At 39.1% G+C, this 27,856-nt stretch overlaps 1 protein-coding gene across 2 annotated transcripts; it reads right to left on the bottom strand.

Moving 5' to 3' along the window:
• Positions 1–13,637: 13,637 nt before the first annotated feature.
• On the bottom strand, positions 13,638–26,960 carry LOC109037794 (COMM domain-containing protein 8). 2 transcript variants are annotated; one of them, XM_019052612.2, is made up of 2 exons: positions 26,789–26,960; positions 13,638–16,468 (listed from the first exon to the last, which is right to left on the bottom strand). In XM_019052612.2, the coding sequence occupies exon 2, from the start codon at positions 16,035–16,037 to the stop codon at positions 15,690–15,692; it is 348 nt and encodes a 115-aa protein (XP_018908157.1). In that variant the 5' UTR covers positions 16,038–16,468; positions 26,789–26,960; the 3' UTR covers positions 13,638–15,689. The 2 variants fall into 2 exon arrangements, with proteins under 2 accessions (XP_018908157.1, XP_072152351.1); XM_072296250.1 differs by having other exon boundaries at positions 16,109–16,468.
• Positions 26,961–27,856: the final 896 nt, after the last annotated feature.

The following is a 27,856-nucleotide window of genomic DNA, read 5'->3' as shown; positions in this document are numbered from 1 at the left end:
TTTTATATTCATTATTAGTTCTCCAGAGGTTTCCCTGAAATACTCTTGTTGCAACAACATTGCTCCAGAGCTCCTTTTCAGTGTTCAAAACTCACCGTTGCATGAGTTTTAGGAGCCATGGGACCGAAGAGAAGAACAGGATTTTGTTGGGGGGAGGGCGATTTTTAGGGGCCACGCACTGTGGGCCAGATCGTGTCCGTAGCGGCGCGAAATGCAATTTTTCGACATTTTTTTTCCACATCAGAGCTATCTTAATCGATGCTCAGATACCTACTGATAACGAAATTACATGGGAATATCTAAAATATTCATTATATCTGCGGTTTCCACGTAGATAGATATGCAGCATGTGGAATGTGATGAACCCAGATTTCTGCAACCTGAGGCGCGCGTTGTATACTCGCTTATTTCACAGAGCACTCGTGAACCTCAAACCATTATATGCATCTGACTGGTAAACTCCATTGCATGACAAGTATTTTCGCTTTTGCAGATCCGAAAAATATTGATTTTTAGCTGCAGGGCATGAGATCAAAGTTGCCCGAAAAATAAGCCTTAAAAAATGAATTTTTCAGAATATTGTAGACTGGGAAAGTGTCATTGCGGTTCGTTGCGCGGTTCTCTCTGGTATTTTTAGAAAGCACATATCTTAGAGATACCATATACCAAAGCACAAACGGTACAAACCGGTACAACCATATTTGTCGGATGCTTATTTGAGGCGACCTCCAATTTCCGCGAAAATCAGATGTAGAGGTTTTAAGGAACTATGTTACACAATAAAGCGGCCAATGAAACATTTTAACACAAATTCATGTTTTAAGGGTTTTTAAGGTTTCTAATAGCATTTCTCGCTCTTTCGATACTTTAGGGTGGAAGGAGGGGGAGGGGGAGGCCGACCAAAATCAGACGGTCAAAAATTTTTTATGGTTAACAATTTTCTTGAGCTCAGTAAATAATGATAATTTTTTTACATCCGTTCACGCATTCAGCCCAAATAGGACTGGTTTTAAACCAATTTGGCAATGAATAGGAAAATTCTACAGTCACATGGCACGTAAGTTTAGAGTGAGTTGACCGTCGCTCACACCAATATAACTGATGAAATTTCAATTTCATTGTTAGACTGAAAGTAATGTAATATCGTATGATTGAAGTCACTCAGATAACTAAATATTGACTTCTTTAAATACAACTATGCCTATTTTAGTGTTACACCCCTCCTATAAGTTATTGCCATCTTGTAAATAATGTGTTGTTTTAGGTAAGTAACGGTATCCTGAGCTGTGTACGAGTCGGTTCTTGTTATTGCGTTATTTTCATACCAATATTAATGTTTGATCGAATTAAGAGAATTCGATATAGAATCCTCCTCTCCCTTGAAGATATCATCCTCAAGCACGCAAGATTGCATAAAGTACAGTTCAACAGAGAAGTTGAAATTTCAGCAGTTATATTGGTGTCAGCAACGGTCAACTCACTCTAAACTTAGGTGCCATGTGACTGTAGAATTTTCCTATTCATTGCCAAATTGGTTTAAAACCAGTCCTATTTGGGCTGAATGCGTGAACGGATGTAAAAAAATTATCATTATTTTCTGAGCTCAAGAAAATTGTTAACCATAAAAAATTTTTGACTGTCTGATTTTGGTCGGCCTCCCCCTCCCCCTCCATCCACCCTAAAGTATCGAAAGAGCGAGAAATGCTATTAGAAACCTTAAAAACCCTTAAAACATGAATTTGTGTTGAAATATTTCATTGGCCGCTTTACTGTGTAACGTAGTTCCTTAAAACCTCTACATCTGATTTTCGCGGAAATTAGAGGTCGCCTCAAATAAGCATCCGACAAATATGGTTGTGTCGGTTTGTACCGTTTGTGCTTTGGTATATGGTATCTCTAGGACATGTGCTTTCTAAAAATACCAGAGAGAACCGCGCAACGAACCGCAATGACACTTTCCCAGTCTACAATATTCTGAAAAATTCATTTTTTAAGGCTTATTTTTCGGGCAACTTTGATCTCATGCCCTGCAGCTAAAAATCAATATTTTTCGGATCTGCAAAACCGAAAATATTCTCCTTCCAATAGAATTACAAGGTTAGATGATAAGATTGCATTTTCCGGTTCGATGATTGTGTTTTTCCCCCATTTTATAAGAGCACAAGATCCTCTTTTTTATCGAGCAATTTCTTCAGCTTTCGACGTCCAAAACCTACATTTAGACATTTTTTCCGTTTTTTTTTTACACAAAATTTGGAAAGAGGGAATCAAATTACCCTAGGAATCATCATGTTTTGAACGATATGCTTGATCTAGCGGGAGTTATCAATGAAGCGCCGCTACGGACACGATCTGGCCCACCGTGCCACGTTGGCGCGATATCTTCATTCTTGGGGCGCCATGACTGATTTTGTAGGCGCATTTGGCGCGTCGGCCCCTCTGAGTTTCGAACACTATTCCCTTTAGATTTTAAATAATTCTCGGTAAGCATATTATTGCATCCAGCAGGATGAGGTGTGGTGGATACCGAAGTTATTGCCCTTGTCCGGTTATGGTGAATCCGGACGCTTCTCACCCTTGCAACCTAATTTGTACTTTGACCCTTGGTTTCCACCAGTCAAACTGATTGAATTCAAAATTTTTTTGGATCAGGCAGTTCCTCATATTGTGGAGAGCTAGTCAAGCTAGTTTTTGTTGAGAAAAAAATTGTCAAAATTTATTGGTGAATTTTTTGTAGCGTCCGGAACTACCCCGCCAGCAATGGGGTGGTTCTGGATGTGCATCCGGGAGGTCATTGAGGTTGGGGGATTTTCGCGTTGTTGTTGCCAACGATCAGCTTGTCACCCTGAGTGATTTGGTTCTCATTTTTGTTTTTTTTTTTTTTGTTTTTAGTCGTGCGGCGAAGCCGTATAGACTCTAGGTTTCGCCGGAGGCTAAAAAGTGTCCACACTTTTAGGCTAAGTCCAAGAGGAGAATTTTCGAGGAACCAAGTAACATATGAGGTATTGATATCGGTGCATTTTGGCCCAATGGAGATGTTACATGTGCGAGGAATTTGCAATTCGACTGTTGATTCTTGTATAAAAGTTCGCGAGGAACACAATGGTGCCACTGGTTTTCTCTGAAATCATCTTCCATGCTCAAAAAAACCTCTCAAGTTGAGGCCAAAATGGAGGGGATATCCCACCCTACCCTGAGAGTCCACGTCTACATGAAGACAAACTCTCCATACAAAGATAGGGAGCAAATACATTAGCAGGGTTGCCGTGTATTCAGTTTTGGAGTCCCCAGATAAATTGGTAGCCCTGTCAAAGTATTAGCTCCCTATCTTTGCATGGAGAATAGGTCTTGATCTAGGCTTTGACTCTCAGGGTAGGGTGGGATATTCCCTCCATTTTGGCCTCAACTTGAGTGCTTTTTTTTGAGCTTGGGAGATGATTTCAGAGAAAACCAGTGGCACCATCGTGTTTCTCGTGACTTTTTACACAAGATTCAACAGTCAAATCGCAAATTCCTCACACATGCAATATGCCAAATGGAATTTCTGATCATTTAGCCATGGTTTGGTAGCGTTTAGCAATCAACTGTGACCATAATGTAAAGAACCCACACAGGTGCCTTTCGGCGGAATGTCGCCCTATGGCATTCTTTATCATCAAGTCACTGTTGAACATTTACTGTTAAGTAGCGTTTAGCAACCAAGTATAGCCAAAATTTCCAGAACTCATACCTCAGATGTACAAAGAGTGTTAACATGTGTCGCCAAATGGAATTTCTGATCATTTAGCCATGGTTTGGTAGCGTTTAGCAATCAACTGTGACCATAATGTAAAGAACCCACACAGGTGCCTTTCGGCGGAATGTCGCCCTATGGCATTCTTTATCATCAAGTCACTGTTGAACAATTACTGTTAAGTAGCGTTTAGCAACCAAGTATAGCCAAAATTTCCAGAACTCATACCTCAGATGTTCAAAGAGTGTTAACATGTGTCGCCAAATGGAATTTCCGATCATTTAGCCATGGTTTGGTAGCTTTTAGCAATCAACTGTGACCATAATGTAAAGAACCCACACAGGTGCCTTTCGGCGGAATGTCGCCCTATGGCATTCTTTATCATCAAGTCACTGTTGAACATTTACTGTTAAGTAGCGTTTAGCAACCAAGTATAGCCAAAATTTCCAGAACTCATACCTCAGATGTTCAAAGAGTGTTAACATGTGTCGCCAAATGGAATTTCTGATCATTTAGCCATGGTTTGGTAGCGTTTAGCAATCAACTGTGACCATAATGTAAAGAACCCACACAGGTGCCTTTCGGCGGAATGTCGCCCTATGGCATTCTTTATCATCAAGTCACTGTTGAACAATTACTGTTAAGTAGCGTTTAGCAACCAAGTATAGCCAAAATTTCCAGAACTCATACCTCAGATGTTCAAAGAGTGTTAACATGTGTCGCCAAATGGAATTTCCGATCATTTAGCCATGGTTTGGTAGCTTTTAGCAATCAACTGTGACCATAATGTAAAGAACCCACACAGGTGCCTTTCGGCGGAATGTCGCCCTATGGCATTCTTTATCATCGAGTCACAGTTTAATAGCGTAAATAAGCAACCAATGGTGGCCAAAATGTCAAGACTCCAAACTGGTGCTTTTTGGCTGAATTTCGCCCAATAGGATCTTTGATGATTTATCAGTAATGGTTGATGTTTATGTTGATTAATTATTACTGTCTGAAAGTGAATCCTGTGGAGAATATTATAGGGTTGGTTCAAACAAGTTTTAGAATTTTTTTCCTTAGCGCTAATGGACCCTAAGGGACAACTTCAATTCATCGAACTAAAAGTTTTCAATGTTCATAACCATTTTTTAACTGTCGGAACTCACTAGACCACATTATATTCATGATGAATTTAAAGAATATCGCTGTCAAAAGTTGAGTTCTCCTTCAATTTAGCACTTTTTGTCATTACCTTAAAGACCATACGGAAAGTGCTAAATCTACGGAAAACTCAACTTTTCACAGCGATATTCTTCAAATTTATCATGAATATAATGTGGTCTAGTGAGTTCTGACATTTAAAAATGGGTATGAACATTTAAGGCTTTATTTTCCTTGAATTTAAGTGGTTTTTCAGGGTCTACGGTAAGAAAAAAAGTCTAAAATACGTTAAAAGTTACTTGAACCTACCCTATAATGTTGAGCTATGACTTCAACTTTCATGAACCCTTACTTGTGCCTTTCAGCTTGATTTCGCTAAATGGAATTATTTATGATTGAAGTCGTGGTTGAGTTTACTATGCTGATAAAATATCACTGGAAAATTTAGGTTTCACCATCATAGTCTTCTACGAGGGCTGTCCCAAAAGAAACCGGACTTTTGTCATAGATGGCGAACAGAGCGTCGTAATGAAGTTTTCTTGGGCTTGTTTGAAAGCTGATAAGCTACTGAAGATGCTTGTTTTTACAGAATGCAAACATTGGTCTTGGTAAGGAAACTACACGCTTTGGAATAAAGGAAAGTCAAACTCGAGTTTGGATTTTTGTCTTTATTTCAAGAAAAATTTAGATACAGCTTAAAAAAAAAACCAGGTTTTAAGTTAAAAACTTCGTTGCTCTCTTATTCAAATGCTTAAAAATAAGAATATCAACATTTTAAGCAGCTTACCAAGTCATCACCTATCCCCTTCAAAATATTCGCCAGCTTTGTCGATGCATTTTTGCCACCGTTTCTTCAATTGGGAGAAACACTGTTGAAAATCCGCAGGTTTGAATGATCGCAATTCCTTCAAGGTGAAACCGTCAACCGAGAATATTACAATGGTGTTCTGAGACGATTACGCGAAAATGTCCGCAGAAAAAGGCCCGAGCTTTGGAGAGAGAATTCCTGGTTTCTGCATCATGATAACGCACCTGCCCAAGCATCCCTCCAAATTCGCGAATTTTGTGCAAAGAATGCCATGAGTGTCCTCCCTCATCCCCTCTATTCACCTGACCTGGCTCCGTGTGATTTTTTCTTCACGACTTAAATCTACCTTGAAAGGTCGACGTTTTCAAACCATTCCGGAAATTCAAGAGAACACCTTGAAGGAATTGCGATCATTCAAACCTGAGGATTTCCAACAGTGTTTCTCCCAATTGAAGAAACGGTGGCAAAAATGCATCGACAAAGCTGGCGAGTATTTTGAAGGGGATAGGTGATGACTTGGTAAGCTGCTTAAAATGTTGATTTCCTTATTTTTAAGCATTTGAATAAGATTGCAACGAAGTTTTTAACTTAAAACCTGGTTTTTTTTTTAAGTTGTATCTAAATTTTTCTTGAAATAAAGACAAAAATCCAAACTCGAGTTTGACTTTCCTTTATTCCAAAGCGTGTAGTTTCCTTACCAAGACCAATGTTTGCATTCTGTAAAAACAAGCATCTTCAGTAGCTTATCAGCTTTCAAACAAGCCCAAGAAAACTTCATTACGACGCTCGGTTCGCCTTCTATGACAAAAGTCCGGTTTCTTTTGGGACAGCCCTCGTAAAAATAACCATCAGCATTACTGCACCAACCAAAATCTAGCCCAAAAAAAAAAAATAGTTCGGCTGAAAAAGTGGGAGAAGTTGGGATGTGCAGTCTCAAAATAAAAATACCTTTATAGCTGTGATTGGACATAGCTTTGCTTTCATTGAGACTTTCAAATTTTATGAATAAAAAACAGTACGCGTTTAGCAAAAACAGTTAGTTTTGTCCTTACCTGTAGACCATACAAAAAGAGCTAAATTGAAGGAGAACTTAGCTTTTGACAGCGATGCTCTTCAAATTTTTCATATACCTGTACAATGTGTTCTAGTGAGTTTGGATGGTAAAAAATGGTCAGGAACATTTAAAGCTTTATTTTCCATGAATGTAAGTTGTCGTTCAGGATAGATTCTGACGACTAGATCCTTACTAGAGTAAGGAAAGAAAGTCTAAAATTGTTAAAAGTCACAGAAAAACGCGAAAAAAGAAAAAAGTCGGAAAAGGAAGTCAAATTTACATAACAATTAAATTAACATAAAAATTTCGTAAAAAGTATTGGAAATTACGAACAAATGTATTTACGTAAAAACTGTATTAAAAAGAAAGTTAATTTTAATTAAGAAAAATAATCTTGGTAAATCAATTTCTCACGTAAATTTGACTCAAAATTCATTTAAAAAACAGGGCCGGATTTACCTACTTGCCGCCCATGGGCCGGATTTACCTACTTGCTGCCTATGGGCCACCTGTATTTTGCCGCCCCCTTCTCATTCGTTTCGAAACATCAATAAAAAACAACTTAATCGGCCCGAAACAGTAACAGAGAAACAACTTAAAACGGGACTAAGGATGCAAATAATAAAAAGAAACACATAAAATATAATAAGAAACCCGGGACGTTTCACAGGGATCACACCCGCATTTTCAACCGGCAAAACAAGAAAAATTAAAAGAAAGGACACTATGCCCCTCACTACTAGCAAAAGTTCGCACGGAACTTTGCGTGAAAGTTAAGTTCCGTAAACCTATCTACATATGTGTGAACAAGGCCTTCCATTTGTAAGAAATGAAGGTAAAAATTATGCAAGAACAAACATAAATGTGGTTTAATAATTTTAACTTCCGCCGCCGCGCCGCGCTGACCGCACTGTGTTTGGCGCAATGCGTTTCACGCCGATCGCCGCACAGTGGATTGAGTCAATTAGAGGGGTCGGACATGAAATTTTTGACAAAAACTGCAAATGTTGATGTTTATTTCGTCACATTTTAAAGTTCAAGGGGTGATACTGGAAGAAAATATCACGAGAAAACCAGTGGAACAGCTTGCAGAACAATAGATTCTTGTATAAACGGAGTTATGAGCGTTTTAAGTTCCCAAATTTTTTCCGACCTCTCTCATTGACTCGATTCACCGTGTGCCGCGCTGAGGGCTTCTCCTTTCTATCTCAAGTCCTCATCATCACTGCTGCACCGCTCCATGCCAAATTGCGTGTTTAGTTTCTCTCTTAACTCGACTAATTAAAAGTGCTGTCTCTTGTGTCACCGAAAGACGCTTTCTCGTTTGTAATTTTTTTTTTCTGAATCCGATTTTTTTTTAAACCTACATTTTAAAAAAATGCAAAATTTGCCGCCCCCTGCGTTAAGAAATGAGAGAGAGATGCTGTACTCGATTATCTAATGCATCTGACGAGTTTTTCAATTCAAAAAGGCACGTATTACACTCCACAAATAAATCACGTTTGAAGCGCAAACCGGAAAAAACACGATTTGTCAGAAGTATTCATTAAGTATTGCACTTTCCACAGAAGCATATTGCACAAAAATGTCACTGTAACGACTTCCGGATATGGTTGCGACCAACTTAAGGCTCAAAATTTTGATTTGTTTGCTCCCTAAAAAAAATGGTCCATCTCTGTAACTGTGCTCACCAATACTGACGATCCCAGGGTCACATCGGGCTGTCGTGGTCCCGGAGACATTTTTCAGGGTTGAAATCCTTCCTCTTATTTAATTGTTTTTTAAATAAACTTAGGCCAGGACACTATCCCTAAATAACAAACAGACCAATTTGGCTCCAATGCCTCGAGCTCTGCACGTGTAAACTTGAGTTTTTTGTTTTTATTACTCTCGCTTTTTATTACTTTCGTCGGTCTGCTCAGGGCCGAAGGGGGCCCTCCCTCCCCCCTTCCTCCTCTTACAGTCACGCTCCGGCGTGGCTGCAGCCGTTGCGCCGCGTCATTTTTGTGGGAACATTGATCAGCGTTTCGAGCCTTAAGGCTCAGTTCGGGTGCGATATTCTATCGTCTACGCGCCCAACCCCCCCCCACCCCTCCCTCCCCTCCCAAAGACGCTCCGCGCCACAGACTATCGATATTTTAGACCAAAATATTGTATCGATATTTCAACGTTGATATATCGTCCGTATCCATACATTTATCTCCAGAAATATCGAATCGATTTTTCTTTCTTTCTCCTGCTGAGTTGCGTATTTTACACCTCGGAAAATCGGAAATTATGGTCAATTTTTCATAGTTCGAATTTCGGATTTCGCTGGCCAGGTTGTACAGACCTACGTCACAGGGTAAACAAACCTCAAGATGCAAATACCTCCTTTTTTTTCTCTATGTAGGTATAGGACTTTTCGCGTGGCTGCTCGACGGTTTGTTAATCTGTGGAGGTTAAGCTACATTCACGCGTCGCAAGCAACCTGGCGCGTCTGCTTCTCGCTACTGCGAGCGCGCCTTCATTTCCTCCTGCACGCAACAAGGGCAACCGCGATGATAAAGAATTCCATTCGGCGAAATCGAGCCGAGAGCAGGCACCACGAGTATATACATATGGGTTATTTTAGTGATGGGTGGGATTTTATTTAAAATTCCTATGAATCCTAGGTATAGTATTTACTTTAGTAAACAATTATCATTTATTCCATCACTTCTTCGGATTATTTATTTTTAATCAATCTATATTCATGTGAAGTGTAGCTCATCTCCATTTTTCTTTCCCTGGAACCTAAATGTATATTATGAGTTTGAATCCATCAGAAACTAAGTCAGTCAAAATCAAATTTAACTACATACGAAGTGAAAACGATTTGTATTTCGCAAATCAAAGTGATAGTTAAAGCAACCAAACTGTGTCAGAAATGTTCCCAAATTACTAGGTAAGGCTTTTATCAGCTCATCATCTGATCCAATAATTTTAATTGTGGCATTTCATTCGGCATGTCGCCGCACGACTTCTATGATACTCAAAGTCTCACATATATAATTTGAAAGGGGGGGTCTGGGGGGGCGGCGCCCCCTCAGCAGGTAGCTTTTGCTACTTGTTTTTTTTTGTTTTTTTTTTTTTTTTTTGTTGACGAGTGATGACGGGAGTTTCCGTGAAGGTGTAAAAGAAGAAACGCAAGACTTCCCTCCAAAGTGTTGAAGGTAAGAGAAATTATCTTTATATGCAACAACCATTATTTCTATAAGTTGTTCTGTTTTTGAATAACCAATATTGTCTGTTTTTCGAATGATCAATGAACCTCTGTCCAGATTGAGGTTGAACCGGAATTACCTCATCGGAAAAACACCTTGAATACATGAAATTACCTCACCGGTGTTTTTCCGATGGGGGGATTCCGGTTTAACCTCAATCTGGACAGAGGTTCATTGATCATTAGAAAAACAGACAATATTGGTTATTCATAAACAGAACAACTTATAGAGATAATGTTGTTGAATAGAAAGATGATTTCTCTTACCTATAACACAATGGAGGGAAGTTATACATTTAGTATATTTTCCGAAGGAAATACACTATTTTATAATTGGATTCTCCTTTCACACCTTCACGGTGACTCCCGTTATCACTTGTCAACAAACAACAAATGAGAACCAAATCAGTCAGGGGTGACCAGCTGAACTTTGGCAACAGCATACTGGCGCGAAAATTCCCTAACCTCAATATTACGACCTCCATGATGCACATTCAGAATTACCCCATTGCGGGTGGGGTAATTCCACATGCAACGGGATAATTCCGGACGCTACAAAAAATTCACTGAAAAATTTTGACAAACTTTTTTTTCAACAAAAACTAGCTTTACTGGCGGGGTGCCTACTAAAGCAGGCTGACAAAAATCAGTACTTTTACAGTACTCTTTCAGTACATTCCCAAGAAAATCAGTATCTCCTCAACTGAAAAGTTCAGTACTTTTTCAGTACTTTTTCAGTACCTCCAATTATTGACAAAATTAAACAAATTTCAAAAATTTGAATTTCGCTCGAATTGAGACAAAAATGGCAAAAAAATTAGAAAAATTCCGGACCTTCTTGCGGAATTTCCTTACTTTTTCAGTACTTCCGGACCGCCCTTAAAAATCAGTACTATTTCCGGGCTTTCCGGAAATTCCCGACTTGTAGACACCCTAGCTAGACTTGCTCTGCACAATATGACATATGCACATACCAACGCAAAAATTCCCTAACCTCAATATTACTACCTTCATGATGCACATCCGGAATTACCCCAACCGACCCTAGCACCACATATCCTAATTATTGCTAAAAACAAACCCACAGCAGCAGGGAAATTTCTGAAAATACAATCTGCGTTTTTATAACACATGTGAACAACTAAGATGCCCATGTTCTACCAATTTCAGCTTAAACCATCCAATATTTTGAAATGGATATAGATAAAGTTTCATAGAATTTCCTTTACATAGTAAACTAAAAGAACTGAAATTTTTGTGCAAAACGATTTTGCCGGGAAAAAAACAAAATTTCAGAGGTGACAACACACAAATGGGCATGGATCATAACTGCTAAACTCTATCTCAATGTGTTGCTACTCTTGGGAAACACTGATCGGCAACTTCAGACTGTGCAAGAAAATGCAATTGAACATTTATGATCATCTCAAATAAGAGAGTGCCAAAGAAAATGAGACAATTGAAACATGTTATGACATCTTAATTACATACAGAGGTATGGAAAAGAAGGAAAGTAAATATTTCGTTTTCGTCGAAAAAAAAAAAAAAAGAAAAACAAGAATAAACGGATGACTACTAGAATTATGCCACTCAAACTACCAGAGACGCAGTCAGGTGTTATCCTAACTCTCAGTATTAAGTATCTTAGGTACCTTGTAAGCACTTATCTTTTAGTGAAAGTCAATTTTTTTTTCTTTTTTTGTTTTTAACTGACATAATACAGGGTGTAACAACTAAGTGGCGACAAACTTTCAGGGGTTGTTCTATGGCTTAAGACAGACAGAAAAGTATTTTACCAAAATCCTCTAAGATACGTGGTTCTCGAGTTACGGGGAGTTCAATTTTTGAAAAAAAAAAAAAAAAAAAATCGTACGTTTTCGGTTAAGACGTCACAGTGGCTATTCTAATCGTCGGAGCCCAAAAACAATTATGGTTTCGTAAAGTACTCATCATGAGCTTAAAAAGAATCTTTCGTTTATTTTGTTGTAAAATCCCTCCTAATGGAGTTATTGACGGCTAAAAAAAGTACGGTTTTACCGTACGTCCTGACCTTCTTTATTTGCGACGTACTGAAATACAGTATTTTAGTAGCGGTCAATAACTCCATTTTGAGGGATTTTACAAAAAAAACGAAAGATCTTTTCTTTAAGCGCTTGATGAGTACTACACAAAACCCCGATTGTTTTTGGGTTCCGACAGTTGAGATAGCCACTGTGACGTCATAACCGAACATGTACGGTATTTCTTTTTTTTTCCAAAAATTCAACTCCCCATCACTCGAGAACCATGCATCTTAGAGGATTTCGGTTAAAGACGTTTCTGTTTGTTTTGAGCCGTAGAACAACCCCTGAAAGTTTGTCGCCACTTAGTTGTTACACCCTGTATAGAAAAAGCAGGGTAAGTATCAACTGGGTTGATACATAGGACACACGGAAAAAATTAAATCACTGATTTAACAATTCAATTGCAAAGAAAAGTGACTGCAACGTTAAAATGTAGATTTTACAACAAAAAAATGCTACTCGAACCACCCCCGTGGTTAAATTAGCTTACAATGGTGGTTAGAGAAGCATTTTTTTGTTGTAAAATCTACATTGAAGCATTGCAGTCATTTTTTTTCAAGCATTGCAGTCATTTTTCAGGCAATTGAATTGTTAAATCAGCAATTTAATTTTTTCCGTGCATATATGAAGCCTTACATGTAAAAACAGCGGTGTGGCGTTTATAAGGTTTGAAAAAATAGCATTCGAAGTTTTAAAAGCTGTGAATTTGGATGTCTATACAGCAAAAAGGGTTCGGTCAAGGAATTAATTGTAGAAAGAAACCTCCTCTAAAAAATGAGCTTCATAACTTTGTATGGAGATGTTGCACGTGTGAGGGATTTGCGATTTGACTATTGATTCTTATGTAAAAGTTCGCGAGAAACACGATGGTGCCACTGGTTTTCTCTGAAATCAACTCCCAAGCTCAAAAGCTCTCAAAGTGAAGCCAAAATGGAGGGGATATCCCACCCTACCCTAAGAGTCCACCTCTACATCAAGACAAACTCTCCGTGCAAAAATTGGGAGCAAATACATTAGCAGGGTTGCCGTGTTTTCAGTTTTGGAGTCCCCAAATAAAGTGGCAGCCCTGTCAATGTATTCACTCCCTATCTTTGCATGGAGAGTTTGTCTTGATGTAGAGATGGACTCGTAGGGTAGGGTGGGATATCCCTCCATTTTGGCCTCAACTTGAGAGCTTTTGTTTGAGCATGGGAGTTGATTTCAGAGAAAACCAGTGGCACCATCGTGTTTCTTGCAAACTTTTACATAAGAATCAACGGTCAAATCGCAAATCCCTTACACATGCAACATCTCCATTTGAAGCAAATGTCAGCGACTTATAGTGATTTTGAAAAAAACTCACATCCACAGTTTTTGCAGAGAACTTTTTTGGCCAAGCTACCGGGCTAATGTAAGAGGGGAGAGCGATCGATATTGATCAAATAACGATTACTGTTGAGTTTTCAATAATTCTTTGAAACAAATATTTGGTAATTTTTTTGAAAGAATAAAAATAAAAAAAAGACTAAGGAAGAAACTGAATTATCGGTCTTTTAAGAAAGGGAAAGAGGGAAACCCCCTCAGCCAAAGAAATCAAAATAACGAATACATAATTGAAAAAAAAGAACCTTTATTTTAAGAAAATACAGGGAACTTTCAGCAATTACTTTTTGAACAACTTGCTTAGTTCCTTTCATGGCAGGGCCAGACACTTCCAGTTTCATAGTTCTTACACGAGTCTGGATATTTGGAAGGATATTCAATATATCTACACGATTGCACTGCATTGAGTAAAAAATCATACAGTAATTTTTATTCAGTTTAAGGCAACTTGGCCAATTACTTTTTTCAATATGATTACTCCTTCCTCATATTTCATTACTTATACAGGGTGTTTCAGACCACAAGTACCAGGCCTTTTCCTCGGTTGTATTAGGTCGTACGAAGTCGCGGACCGCGGGGTTGAAAAAGGAATCGACCCCAAGGAATCCGAATTTCGTGGTCCCAAAACCCCCCCCACCTTTCCCTTGGGGGGTAAAGGGGGGTCACGATGCTAAAAGTCACGGTTCCCGACCGAACAGCGGATAAATCGCATCAGAATTGAAAAGCACGGAAAATTTCACGTGAAATTGACCCCTAAAAATCCAAAATCGGCACATCTAAGGCCCAAAAATGATCCCCTGAAGAGGGGGGCAGTACCCCCCTCCATAATTTCTCTTTGGTCTCAATATTGACGTAGATTCTCCAGAAAAAGATTTTTTCCCACGAAATTGACCCCGAAAAATCCAAATTTCATGGTCCCGAAGCTCCTCCATCCCCCCTTGGAGGGTAAACGGGGGGCCCAATTTTAAAAATCGGGGCTCCTTTCCGAATCGCAAATTTATTGCATCCAAATTGAGGAGCAGAACACATTTACATCTTAAGTGACCCCCAAGAGTTCTAATTGACCCCCCTGAACAGCAGAAAGTAACCCTCTGAGGAGGAGGGCTTCGCCCCCTCCAAAAATTTCTCAAGATTCCTCTTTGGTCGCAAAATTGACGTCGATTCTCCAGAAAAAGATGGTTTCCCAGGTAATCGACCCCGAGGACTCTGAATTTTATAGTCCCTGAGCTCCTCGGGGTCGATTACCTGGGAAACCGTCTTTTTCTGGAGAATCGACGTCAATTTTGCGACCAAAGAGGAATCTTGAGAAATTTTTGGTGGGGGCGAAGCCCCCCTCCTCAGAAGGTTACTTTCTGCTGTTCAGGGGGGTCAATTAGAACTCTTGGGGGTCACTTAAGATGTAAATGTGTTCTGCTCCTCAATTTGGATGCAATAAATTTGCGATTCGGAAAGGAGCCCCGATTTTTAAAATTGGGCCCCCCGTTTACCCTCCAAGGGGGGCTAGAGGAGCTTCGGGACCATGAAATGTGGATTTCTGGGGGTCAATTACCTGGGAAACCGACTTTTTCTGGAGAATCTACGTCAATTTTGAGACCAAAGAGAAATTGTGGAGGGGGGTACTGCCCCCCTCTTCAGGGGATCATTTTTGGGCCTTAGATTTGCCGATTTTGGATTTTTAGGGGTCAATTTCACGTAAAATTTTCCGTGCTTTTCAATTCTGATGCGATTTATCCGCTATTCGGTCGGGAACCGTGACTTTTAGCATCGTGACCCCCCCTTTACCCCCCAAGGGGAAGGTGGGGGGGTTTCGGGACCACGAAATTCGGATTCCTTGGGGTCGATTCCCTATTCAACCCCGCGGTCCTCGACTTCGTACGACCTAAAACAACCGAGAAAAAGGCCTGGTACGGGTGGTCTAAAACACCCTATACTGAGAATAATAATAGTGTCTTTGAGGAATGAATGCGTCCTCAGGTTGGTGGATAGAAGACTGCCTCTTCGAATTAAAAGGTCGGGGAGTTCTACCTGTTGACGAACAGGGAAGGCGGCCAGGGCTCTTAGCCATGGCGAAAGCAACGTGGAAATAATAACGACAAAGTAACGTGATAATGGGCTCTGTAATCAAACTTTGGTCCTCCAAGTTGGAGGTTTGGTCATTGACTAAACTTTCCATTGCGTGGAAAACCCAAATAACTTTAATAGAGAAAATTTATGCCTATGTGATCAACAAACAAAAGGATTTTCGACAAGCGGCAAAATTATTGGCGATTGTACAAAAATTAAAGATCATTACCATCTAAATCAAAACTTCTATGCATTTCTTTAACAGTCACGCCCTCTATGTTTGCTAAGCAACCTAACACAGCTTGTGTAACATCTTTAATCTCATTATATTCATGTAATGCATTCATAACATCTCGGCGCCTGTTGTTAGCTTGCTGCAAAACTCCCAAGTCCTTTCTCATGTCGGCGCCCATCTCTTTTAATTCCTCCAATGAAAAGTCTTTCAAGTCTTTTCTCGCACCCAGATCTATGTGTTTTGGTTCCTCTTCTAAGAAGTCTTCCGAATCCTTTTCTTCAAAGACCTTCATTTTCTTGGATTCCTCCATCGAGATTTTATCTGTCATGATTTTCCCAATACAAGATAATTACAATGATCGGGTTAAATTAGGAGCAGAGATATGAAATGAAAAGTAGCTGTGTGTAGGAGCTTGTGTATAAGTTACATGGGAGTAAGCTTGCAAAAAAAAATCGACTTGTGCGCCTTAATATATCAGAAACTCACATGCACGATAATGCGAGAGGATTATTGTTTCAATAAGATTTACCAAGAATCGGAAGTCTCATTAGTTTCAACAGATCACGAGGTTTTTACAGCATGGTTAGCGTTATCCAATTTTAGAATTAAAAACTTCAGTTCTTGCTGGTCCAATTCGAGAGACACTGACTTCATATCAGAAGCTACAGATCTAGCAGATTTCTTGTCGTTGGTCAGGTGAAAAACAAGGTTGACAAAAGGTAGCTCCAAAGTTGACAGTGAGCTGCTCCCCAAAATGTACTGTAACAGAGAAAGGAGAAAAGTATTTTCACCGATGAATTTGCAACGGGCAAGGGTCTCTGATAAGAAACGACAAAAACAACAAAACCAGAAGTGAGAACTTTTTATTCTTATCATTTATGCGTTCCCATCCATGAACACCGAAGGACACCGCTCTTTTTTTTTTTTTTTAAGAAATCGTACCAAATACCAGACACACCTGGCAATACAGGGTGGTGTCCCAAAAATCCGTACACACTCCTCCCCCCCCCCCCCCCCCCCGCACGGTAACTTTTCAACGGTTGAATATACAAAAAACGAAACTTTGGAAATGTTTCTATCTCAAAGGGGACCATCTTTTAGGGGGGGGGGGGGGGGGTCAAAATTTTTGCCCCTCCCTCAGGAAGGGGGCGGGGGGGGGGGGCAACTCTTTTTTTTCAAACAGTAACCCCTATCTTGTGATACATCACTGAAAAGATCATTGAAAACTAAGAATTTTATGCTTTATTTTTTGGAATTTGGAGTGTAGCCGAGTGCTAGAAATAATATAAAATTTCTTTTATTAACTTAACTTTTAAAACTTAGACCGAAGCTTTTCGAAGCGAACGCTTCATTGTCAGGGTCACAAAATCAATATCACAAAGGCCATAATTAAAATTTCAAACAAGGTAACAGATTTCATTGATGGTAACAATTGATATATAATATTTATTTTTTGAACAGAAAACTACTCAACGGCAATTCTTTGAAACTGCCGTGATTTTTTATCTCTGTGCAAAGAAAATTCTGCGGAAACTTCAAAGAATGATGTCAATTTGTTCTCCTTTAAAAAAATAAGATAGAGGCTCAGATTTTCAGACACCGCAAACGAGATATGTAATTGCGGACTTATGCCGTTGATATGTATGTTGTGTTGTGTGTGTATGTTGTCTAGTTCTTTACACAATATTTTTAGAGGAAAATCATTAGACTCCGACCATCCAGAACACTATTTTTTTTTCTACCTGTAGTACATACTTAAGTAAGATGAAACGAACCCTGTAGGAGAATGAAATTAATGTAATATGAGTAGTAAACAAATAAAGATTTTAGAGCTTCAGAATAATTTAGAATTTTCATCTTTTGTATTTTTAGTAGTCTTCCTGCAGTTATTACTAAATACATCATACTTTATTAACATAAGGATAAATAGGTAATGGAAATTGTGAAGTTTCTCCTCTTGAAAAGCTCAGTGCTCTAAAATTCTAGTATCCAAATGCTTTATCTTCATGTGACTCCGTGAATAATGTAAAATTTTAGTATGAAAATAAGTGTGAATCCATAGAATTTGGTCAAAGGGCAGTTGAGTGATACTCGCATTAAATTTATTTTGTTGTGCCATTCCTGAAGGGTTATGGGCCTTGGGTCAGGAAAATTGGGAACCAATAAGCTCAGGTAGCCAAGGGTGCCATGGCATAGAGTCTGCAGAAAGGAATCATTGATTAGGGATGGTCGAATATTTAGATATTCGAATATTCGATATTCGAATCACCGACACCGAGATAACCGCATCACATTCGAATATTCGCTTCCGAAGTATTCGAAATCGCAAATTCGAATAATCGCATTCAAAAGTGTCAAAAGTGTCATTTTATCTCTCATGGTTCATAAAAAATCAAAAATCGAAGCAATAATCGAAAATATTCGAATATTTGCATCCGAACTATTCGCAATTGCAAGATTCCAATTCTCAAATATTCACAATAATCGCATTCGTTAAGTTTCGTATATTCGCATTCGAATTCGATATTTGTCCATCCCTACATTGATGCTCCAGACTGCGTACCAATCAGTTGTCAATGAGAAGTTGTTAGGATTTTTTGTAACCCGACCTTCAAGGCTGAAGACTGAATCTCTACAGAACATTAGACTCAAGCCTGACTAGATGGACAGGTGAACTCTCAGGATAGTGTGGGGTAGTTCCTTCATTATGACCTCAACTTTGAGACCTTCACTTGAGTTTTGGTGTTTGTTGAAAGAAAACCGGAAGCAACAGCAAGTTCCTCACAAAATTTTACGAGAGAAATAACACGTACATTGCAAATATCTGATGCATGCAAGAGCTTCATTGATACTGATGCTACAAGGAAAGTGCTCTAGGTTGCATCTCAAAATCTAAGGGAAAGGATCATAATCGATGAAAAGCTAAATATTTTGAATGATCTCAAGGTTGGTACCTAGCTGTTTAAGGTGCGTTGTCGAAGTAAACTTTCCGTTTGCTTTGGGCTGCTCAACGCTTACGGATATCATGTGACCGTTTACTTACTCGTTGGGAGACGAAACGCGATGTCGGTCGTCTCTGTTGACTAAAAACTGTTGTGTTTTAAATGTGACACCGCGTGCACAATATCATTTAGAGGTTAGCTCAAAGCTCTCAACTACCTCCTGAGACCGATGATTTGTTGACTTCCGTTTGGTAAACATTCCAGGACATCGGGCAATCCCAACGGAAGTCGAACAATGCCGAGCGTTTGGAATCGGATAATTCCGTTGCCCAACGGTCCCCAACAGTTTACTTCGACAACGCAGCTATCAAGGCGGATAAAGAATGGTGGTCGCATTTCGATTTTGGCTGCCATCTTGAAGCGCTGTGACGTCAAGAGGGTACGGTTTTTGCCATGCAATTCGAGGTTGAGCCGGCTCCCCCGGCCTCGGCCGGCCCATGTACCCGATACCGTGTGACGTCCAGAGGGTACGAAATGCGACCACCATTCTTTATCCGCCTTGCGCAGCTATAGTAGGGATCAACATATGTTGAAGTTGATTATTGGAAGCTTTCAGATTGTGATTATTTGAGAAATCGAATCTTGCAATATCAAATACTACAAGGTTAACATTCCAGACGCTGGACGCTATTAGTGCCACGTCACAAAAAAGCGATAAATATTGATTTTTCCACATTGGTAGCAAAGATAGAGGTTCAGTTCCTCGACAGTCCTTAGTACATACACGTTGTTCGGAATCTACTATTTAGGCCTTTGAACAATTTCTCTCTCTTCAATAGTTTTGCTTAGCTTCTTTCATCAAAGTAATCTTTAGTTTAGCCATTGAAGGCATTTTTTCGTTTATTTTCCTTAATTTCTCAGTTCTGTGATGAATTTGTGGCACATTGTGGTAACCTAACCTAACTTCTTATGTAAGTCCTACCATGCATGACTTAAATTCAGCCCCCGAATCCCACGGGGGAACACTCCATGGACCCCCTGGAGATCCTGGCTTAAACCCCTCTAATACCTCTACGTCTTTACCTAACCCACAAACTACCTCTATCACTCATATAAATGCGAATAGCTCTAGTACGTTTGATTCCTCTAGAAAGGCATTCATTGTCAAAGATAAATCTAGCCTGAGATACCAGCCAAATTCTCCTGCTCCTTTCATCGTAGCAATAGCAAAAGAAGGTATAGGAAATAAGCACCCAACCTTAATTGGATAACTTTTCTATAAAAATAAGGTTGAAGGAATTAAAGCTATTTCCAGAGTAAATAAAGACATTATTCATGTGGAACTAATCTCTAAGAGCTATGCCAACAACCTTGTGGACAAGCAAACCTCTCTCATTCCGTATGACCATTTTTCTTGCTACATTCCTCTCAAATATACCACTCGAAGAATCATTGCGAATAATGTACACCATGAGTTAGACATTGATAGTATAGGTGAATTTCTTAGTGAAAAATATGACAATATCATAAGCGTTAGAAGAATTTTTAGGAAAAATGAGGATAATGCATTAATCCCAACCTCTAAACTAGACATTCTTTGGCAAGGTTCGACCATGCCTGATTTCCTTTATATTTTTTACGCTAAATGTAACGTTACTCCTTATATCTACAATGTAACCAAATGCCTAAACTGCCTAAATTATGGTCATCGTGCCGAGTATAACGGGAACCTTACTTGTAAAAGCCAGAAACGATGTCAAAAATGTGCTACTTTTCATGTAGCTCAAGACATATGTCCAAACCCGGTGAAATGTTTCCACTGTTCCGAAAATCACCTCACTTTCTCCCCAGGATGCTCTGAACTAATAAAACAAAAAATTTTAAAGAAATAATGGCTCAACGGAACGAATCCTTCGCAGTAGCATTAGAGATCTTCAATGTACAACAAACGGAAACCTCAACTTCAAACATTAACGAACGCATTCAAAATATCCATAAGAACTCAATGAATAACGAAAGAACTTCCCTTGAGGTAGTTCAAGCCGCTAATTTTCCTCCTGCAAATAATTCTTTCTCTAACTTAGCTGAACCTATGGATGTAGTTAATAATTATAGGTATTCTTTGGATGACCTGAGGAGACCATATGCTGATGTAGTGGCCTCCCCCTCTCCCACTAGGAAAAAATCAAAACACTCCTTTGACGACTCTCTCCCTTCTGCCGAATGGATCAAAAAAAATATAGGCGTAACTGGGGAGTCGGTGAATACTCTTTCCCCCAGTCCCAGGATGGCAAACTCTAGCCCTTTGAAACCCTCACAACCACAATCTTCCCTACCTCTCTCGAACTCGTCGAAAACAAATAACAATGTCAAAAATTCTTCTTCTACCACTTCCGTCCTTACAACCGAATCCTCTTCTTCCACTAGAAACCAACTTTCAAACCTCACTTCACATAATGCTCTCCCAGTACAAGAACCTAACAAACCAAACCAAAAACCTCAAAAAACCCCTCCAGCCTCACTAACCTGCCCAGTCAATAAAAATTCCATACAATCAAATAAATCTTCTCAACGCCTTCCCCCTCCTAACACTACAAATACAGACAACCCAGCTCCTTCCATACACAATACTACGCAACCGAAATAGAACAGATCTTAACTTTCAGACTAAAACTTTTTAATTTCACTTTATCTGTTCAATAAAACTGTTCCAATTTGTGTTCTACGCATTCTTCTTACTTCTCCCATTTATTCCCTTTTTTGTTACTCTGTTATTTCTTAAATTTTATGCCTAACACTTTTCAGGTAGTTATACCGCCTAACTTTTCCCTCCTTACGTGGAACATTCACTCCTTACTCTCGAACGATACCGACCTTAGGTTAATTATCCGAGATCACGACCCTGACATTATCTTACTTTCAGAAACTTGGTTAAAACCAAACATAATTAAAAAATTCCCAGGCTATAACTGCTACAGAGATGACCGTGATGACGGTTATGGTGGCCTAGTCTCGCTCATAAAAACCAAGTACACCTCTTACACAATCACTTTGGACAATAGACATCTTCTTACTAAAAGAATTGAAACCCAGGCGTTTAAAGTAAACCTGGACAACAACTTAGATCTATTCTTCCTAAATATTTACATCCACCCTGAAAGTCAATTCACTAAAACTGACCTGACTAATTTTCTATCAACTAACAACCTAACTAATAAACCTCTGTTTATGGGAGGCGACTTCAATGCCAAACATCCTATGTGGGGTTATCCACTTAGTGATAACAAAGGCAATACCTTGGTGGAACTAGCCGAAGATCTTGAACTTTTTAACATCAACTCACTCTGCCCTCAGCCCACAAGGAAAACCTCACCGACACAAGAGCCTAGCTATACCGATATTGCGTTTATCTCAGACGTTTTGACCCAAACCCTTGAATGGGAAGCCCTACCTACTGGAGGCAGTGATCACTATCCATGTCAATACATTTTCAACAGACAGGTAAATTCCCCCCTTCTCCCCTCTACCAATTCTCTAAATGCGGCTCCGTTCACACCTAGCCACCGACTTAAGGACTGGAGTAGTTTTCGTAAAATTCAGGATTCTCTCCTTACTGAACCTTTATATACCTATGAAGAATTCATCAACATAAGTCTAAAAGCACATTCTCTAAGTATCGAAAAAGAAATCCAGTTAATCGACTCCAAAGAAAGTCCCGGCCTCCCTTTGTCACTGAGAGAAAAGAAAAAAAAATTCAAAAAAATCCCTTGGTGGGACGAGCAGTGTCAACGATTGAAAAATAAACGTGACCTCTTAGCCAAATTATATAAAACTAACGCCAGTATGGAGCTTTTCCTAGAATATAAAAGACTATGCGCGGAATTCAAACTGCTCATCAAAAAGAACAAAAAAAAACAATGGAAATTATTCACGGAAAGCTTAAACCATAATACCCCCACAAAAGTTATCTTCGAAAAAGTTAAACTCCTAAAAAGGGCTCGAATACCCTTTATTAATTCAAAAGAAGACTGGGTTGATGACTTTTTAAATACCCTTACTCCAGACTCCACATTCTATCCTCAATGGTCCGAACAGACAACCTTCGGAGATTCCTTCGAAAAATTTTCTATTGAAGAGCTCAAACTAGCCATATCCAAAATCAAAAAGAAAAGCCCTGGCCTAGACATGGTTGAGGTCGAATTCATCACAAAATCCTCTACTAAAGCCCAACTTATTCTTCTTCAAATTTTCAATGAAATACTTTCCACAAAAGTCATTCCTGAATCCTGGAAAGAAATTAAAATATTTACCCAATCAAAAAAAGACGTAAACCCGAACTCTGCCTCAGATTACAGACCTTTAGGAATCGTGTCAGTCATGAGAAAGTTATTTGAGAAAATTCTGTTAGGAAGACTTGAACTTTTCGTAGAATCCTATAATAAATTATCTCCATTCCAATTTGGTTTTAGAAAAAGTAAAAATATTTATCATAACTTATTCAACATTTCTTGCCAAGCCTACAAGGCCATAGGTGAAAAAATGTTCATGCCAACCATTTTTCTGGATATAAAAAATGCATACAACAATGTAAATTACTCTATTCTATACAAAAAACTTATTCAAATTGGTCTTAATCAAGATCTGGCCAAAATCATTTTCAATCTTATATCCAATAACAAAATATTAATAAGCTATAACTTTAAAACATGGGGTCCTAGGATTAGTCCAAAAGGCCTCACACAAGGAGGAATTCTGAGCCCGCTTCTATATCTGATCTATTCAATGGATCTTCATAAAATCTTGTCCTTCTCTTCTATATCAGAATATGCGGATGACGCGGTTATATACATTTTAAATCATAATCTCCAAGAAGCTCTAAACAAATTAGCCTCTGACTTCATTAAAGTATATAACACAATTATCGATTTGGGCCTTGATCTGTCGTTTCATAAAATTAAAATTATAATTTTCACTAACCGTAGAATTCCTAAAAACCTAACTATACAACTTCTAAACTACGAGTTTCCAGTGTCAGTGTCTGTAAGATACTTGGGCTTAATCTATAATCAAAAAATGAATTGGCAAGAGCATCTTCGTCACATTAAAAGTAAAGTAGAGTCTAAACTGAACTTCATGTCCTTCTTACTCGGAGCGAATTGGGGCGCTAATCAAAATATCTCAAGGCTCTTATTCCTTAATATGATCAGACCTATTCTAGACTTTGGTCTCCCTATTTACTGTAATAACTTTTCTATGATGGACCAGTTAAATAAAATACAAAATAAATGTATCCGTAAAGTATTGAGCGCATTATCCTCTACTCCTACCAATAATTTAAATGCTGAAGCATCTATCCCTCCGATCCAATACCGATTTAACTACCTCACCGACAAAACCTTTCTCAAAGCCATGAGCTTTCAATAGAACTCTATAATTAATGACACCAAAATGCTGGAATCTTCAGTTCTTAACAGCCCTTGGTGGTCAAACAAACAGTATCCTTTATTCCTTTACCGCTGGCACGCTATAAAAAAATTTGAAAAAGACTTAATAAAATTCTCAAAACCTCCAAATTTATCAGTGTCCCCATCCTTCCAATTTTTCCAACCTAATGTGGATTTCCTAAACATCAAAAATAAAAACTCCATTATGCCCTACATTATCCAAACGGAATTCTTGGCGCATGTGAATCTCAAGTATCCTAACTATTTACACTATTATACTGACGGAGCTAAAACAGATACCTACACAACCTCAGTCTTTGTTGTCAATGACTTCTTCAAAGTGTTTAGTCTCTCTACTTACTCTTCCATTTTTGATGCTGAGGCATTTGCTATTAGTGAAGCTATCAAACATATAACTCTTCATAATTATTACAATGTTCTAATATGCACAGACTCACATAGTGTACTAACCAACCTAATCAACCAGGCTTTCGACCTTCATCCTACTATATATGACATTAAAAAAGCCCTTTTTAACTTCCAGAACCTCAATATCTCCTTACTCTGGATCCCTAGCCATGTAGGCATTCCAGGTAACGAAAGAGCTGACCAACTGACAAAACTTCTTCCACTTGCTCACAAGGTTGAAGGAAAACTCTACTACAAACAACTAATCCCCTTCATTAAAAAACAGAGTTTCTCAGATTGGGCAAAAGAATGGCACGACTGCACTTGGAAAGGCCAAAGACTCAAAACTTTGATGCCGCATCTCTCTACCCGCCCTTGGTTCTCCAAATTTCACTGGAATAGAAAAGACATTAAAAATCTTATTAGAGCCAGAATAGGACACGGTCTATATCCCTCCCATCTACACAGAATAAATTTACGAGCTTCTGATCTGTGCAATTGCGGACTAACTGGCGACCTCAACCATATCTTCTCTCAGTGCCCCCTACTACAACATGATGCCTTCTTTAAAAATTTAATTAACGCTAATTACTTCCCCCCCTTCAATATTTCGTTCATTCTTCATAACCCTCTCCCTTCTATCTATAAAATAATCACCGAGTTCTTAAACCAGAATAATATCTCTTTATAAAAGCCCGTAATGATAACAAGCCCTTCATCACCCAATTCTCCTCCCCCCTAGCTATTCCCATTCCCGCCCTTTAAGTACATCCATCTATCTCTCTAATCCTACAAAACCCTACAAATCTACCTTTACACCTAATGTTCACTTAGTATGTTTTCCAGGACCCAGTCTACCATAGGTTTAGTCGCCACAGTGGGTCTTGTGGCGTGAAGATGGTGTTGGTACCCCCTCAGTCCCCTTTGCATATCTACTCCCTATCCCCCCACTTAATTCTCTCCTCAACATTTTAACCACTTACCTACCACAATGTGTCTATAGATGGCTGTGGGCTCCACACCGGAGCATGAAGCCAATAAACCATCGTAGAAGAAGAAGAAGAAGAAGATAGAGGTTATTCTAATGTTATTGTTTGGATCCAATTCGATATTATGGAGAATCCCTATGACGACGCGCCATAATAGCTTCGATATTTCCAACAATTGCTCAGTTTCGAATTTCTTTTAATTTTTTTCACTTTTACAGTCATTGCTAGCTTGCACAAGGCTCTGTTTTATGCACTTTGGGTAAAGTATTTCCACTTAATGGACTTTTTCAAACCATATTAGTACTACTTGGACTTAAGGTAGGGTGGTCGATATTAAACCGATACTTTCAAAGTATCGATACTCATCAATACTTGGCATCGATACTCAGCAGTATCGTTACTATGTAGTGTCGCTCCTCAAACCCCAATTTCGATGATATCAGTACTTTATTTGATTTTGCCATGGAGAAGGCCTCTTTTTCTTTGATCACAACTTCTCTCTCTTCTGTTTCACCTTGAATATGCACTGTGACAAACTACAGGGTAATCAGGTTTCTCAAGATGATTACTTTCGTTAAAAAAGTTGAAAGCTCGGATCGATAACAGTAGTGAAGGGCTCTGACTAAGCAGGCGGATAAGGGCGGTATTGAGAGAAGCATAAGTCTGGCTGAATTAAACGGTCGAAAGACATAGGCACACTAATAATTACGGCATCATTTAGGAATAGTATCCATGGTACCAATACCGCAAGAGTATCGATACTTCAGCTCGATGCTCGATATCGCTATCGAAGCTTAGAGTCGATACTTCCTCCAGTATCAACATCCCTAACTGAAGGGCATGAAGGTATAGATGCTAGGTACTAGTATCGACGTCATCCGTCATCATACGGATTTTCCATGAACTCGAATTGTAACCATACAATGACATTTGCACAACCTTTTTTGATGCTACCGATGCAAAAAAGTCAAAAGATATCACTTTTCTGTGAGATGGCACTAATAGCGTCTAGAGAGGGTCTAATCTCAAAATTTTGAACTGTTGGAGGGGAAGTAATAGATAATAATCGCAGTTTCGCCTCTTCTAATATTAATTGGATAATAATCGAATAGTTTCACCAATACTCGATTGTGATGCGATTATCTTGGTAGCAATGGCTCGAATATCGAATATTCGATTATTCAAATATTCGACCATCCCTAGTTTTGAGCTGGTTCCTGTTAATTAACAGTTTTAGGGATGAACAGTTGAAAATGGTAAAGGCCAAGGAAGTAGGCAACCGATCTGCTTGTTTACCTTAAAACTCCAATCAAAATCAGCTAACTGCAAGGAAGACTTTGATTCCATTCTGGATGCTTTGATACTTCACAAACTGAGATGTAAGTTCTTGAATGACACTTCAGCAGCATGCCAGCATGAAGTAATTTTCGCTTGAATTTATTCAAGATTTCAGGACAAGGTACACTCTAGTGTGGGGGGCGGTCGTGGGGTGTTGTTGGGGGTGTGGGGGGTGGGGGTGGGGGGGAGAGCAAAGTTCAGGACAGACACTCTACTACTGTTGAGTCCCCTTTAGTAACCCAGAGGTACGACAACTCACTTTTGGTTGGGCCAGGATTGGGCTGAAAGTGGCCTAAAAAAAATCCAATTCTGATTGGTTCTCGCTCATGGAGGCCGAAATTAGTGCACCAAGATGGCGGTACCTCGTATGTGAACAAGAATAATGAAAATATTACCTAATTGTGGTTTATCAAGAGTAAATTGTTATTGCCATCGGTCCAAAATGAAAATAGATTAAGAAATTATTCACAAACCAATCTCATTTTCTTTTTAATTGATCAATTTGTTGATGTTGTTGTTTCTGTGTGACAGACATCGCAGGATTCCTGATCCTTATCCCCCAATATCGTTCGTTTGAGTGCACTAGGTTCGGCCTCCATGGCCAGCTGCCAGCTGCCAGTCAGCTGATAATCGAGTTGTCGTTACTCTGGGTATAAAGGGACTCTACAGGATTCCTGATCCTTATCCCCCAATATCGTTCGTTTGAGTGCACTAGTTTCGGCCTCCATGGCCAGCTGCCAGTCAGCTGATAATCGAGTTGTCGTTACTCTGGGTATAAAGGGACTCTAGACCGGGTACCTGTGTATCGCAAACAATCGATTATGTATCGAAAAAGTGACCCGGCGTCACACAGGCAGAGATGGAAAGTGAAATTTCACGTTTTGAAATTTCATGAAATTTCACGTGAAATTTCATGAAATTTCACAAGGCCCGAATAAATTTCAAAAAAATTGAAATTTGTTGATTTTTCAAAGAAATATTGTTACTAAGCCTCGGAAACGGTTCAGATGATCCTCCTGCTGATGC

This window comes from Bemisia tabaci, chromosome 2 (genome assembly GCF_918797505.1).
Source record: "Bemisia tabaci chromosome 2, PGI_BMITA_v3".
In the NCBI taxonomy this organism is placed as follows: Eukaryota; Metazoa; Arthropoda; class Insecta; order Hemiptera; family Aleyrodidae; genus Bemisia; species Bemisia tabaci.
The sequence above is the reverse complement of the archived record's forward strand: the minus strand, read 5'-3'. Positions and strand labels throughout refer to the sequence as shown.

Coding starts and splice junctions, on each gene's coding strand:
- LOC109037794 (XM_019052612.2), bottom strand. CDS start 16,037: ATGACAGATAAAATCTCGATGGAGGAATCCAAGAAAATGAAGGTCTTT.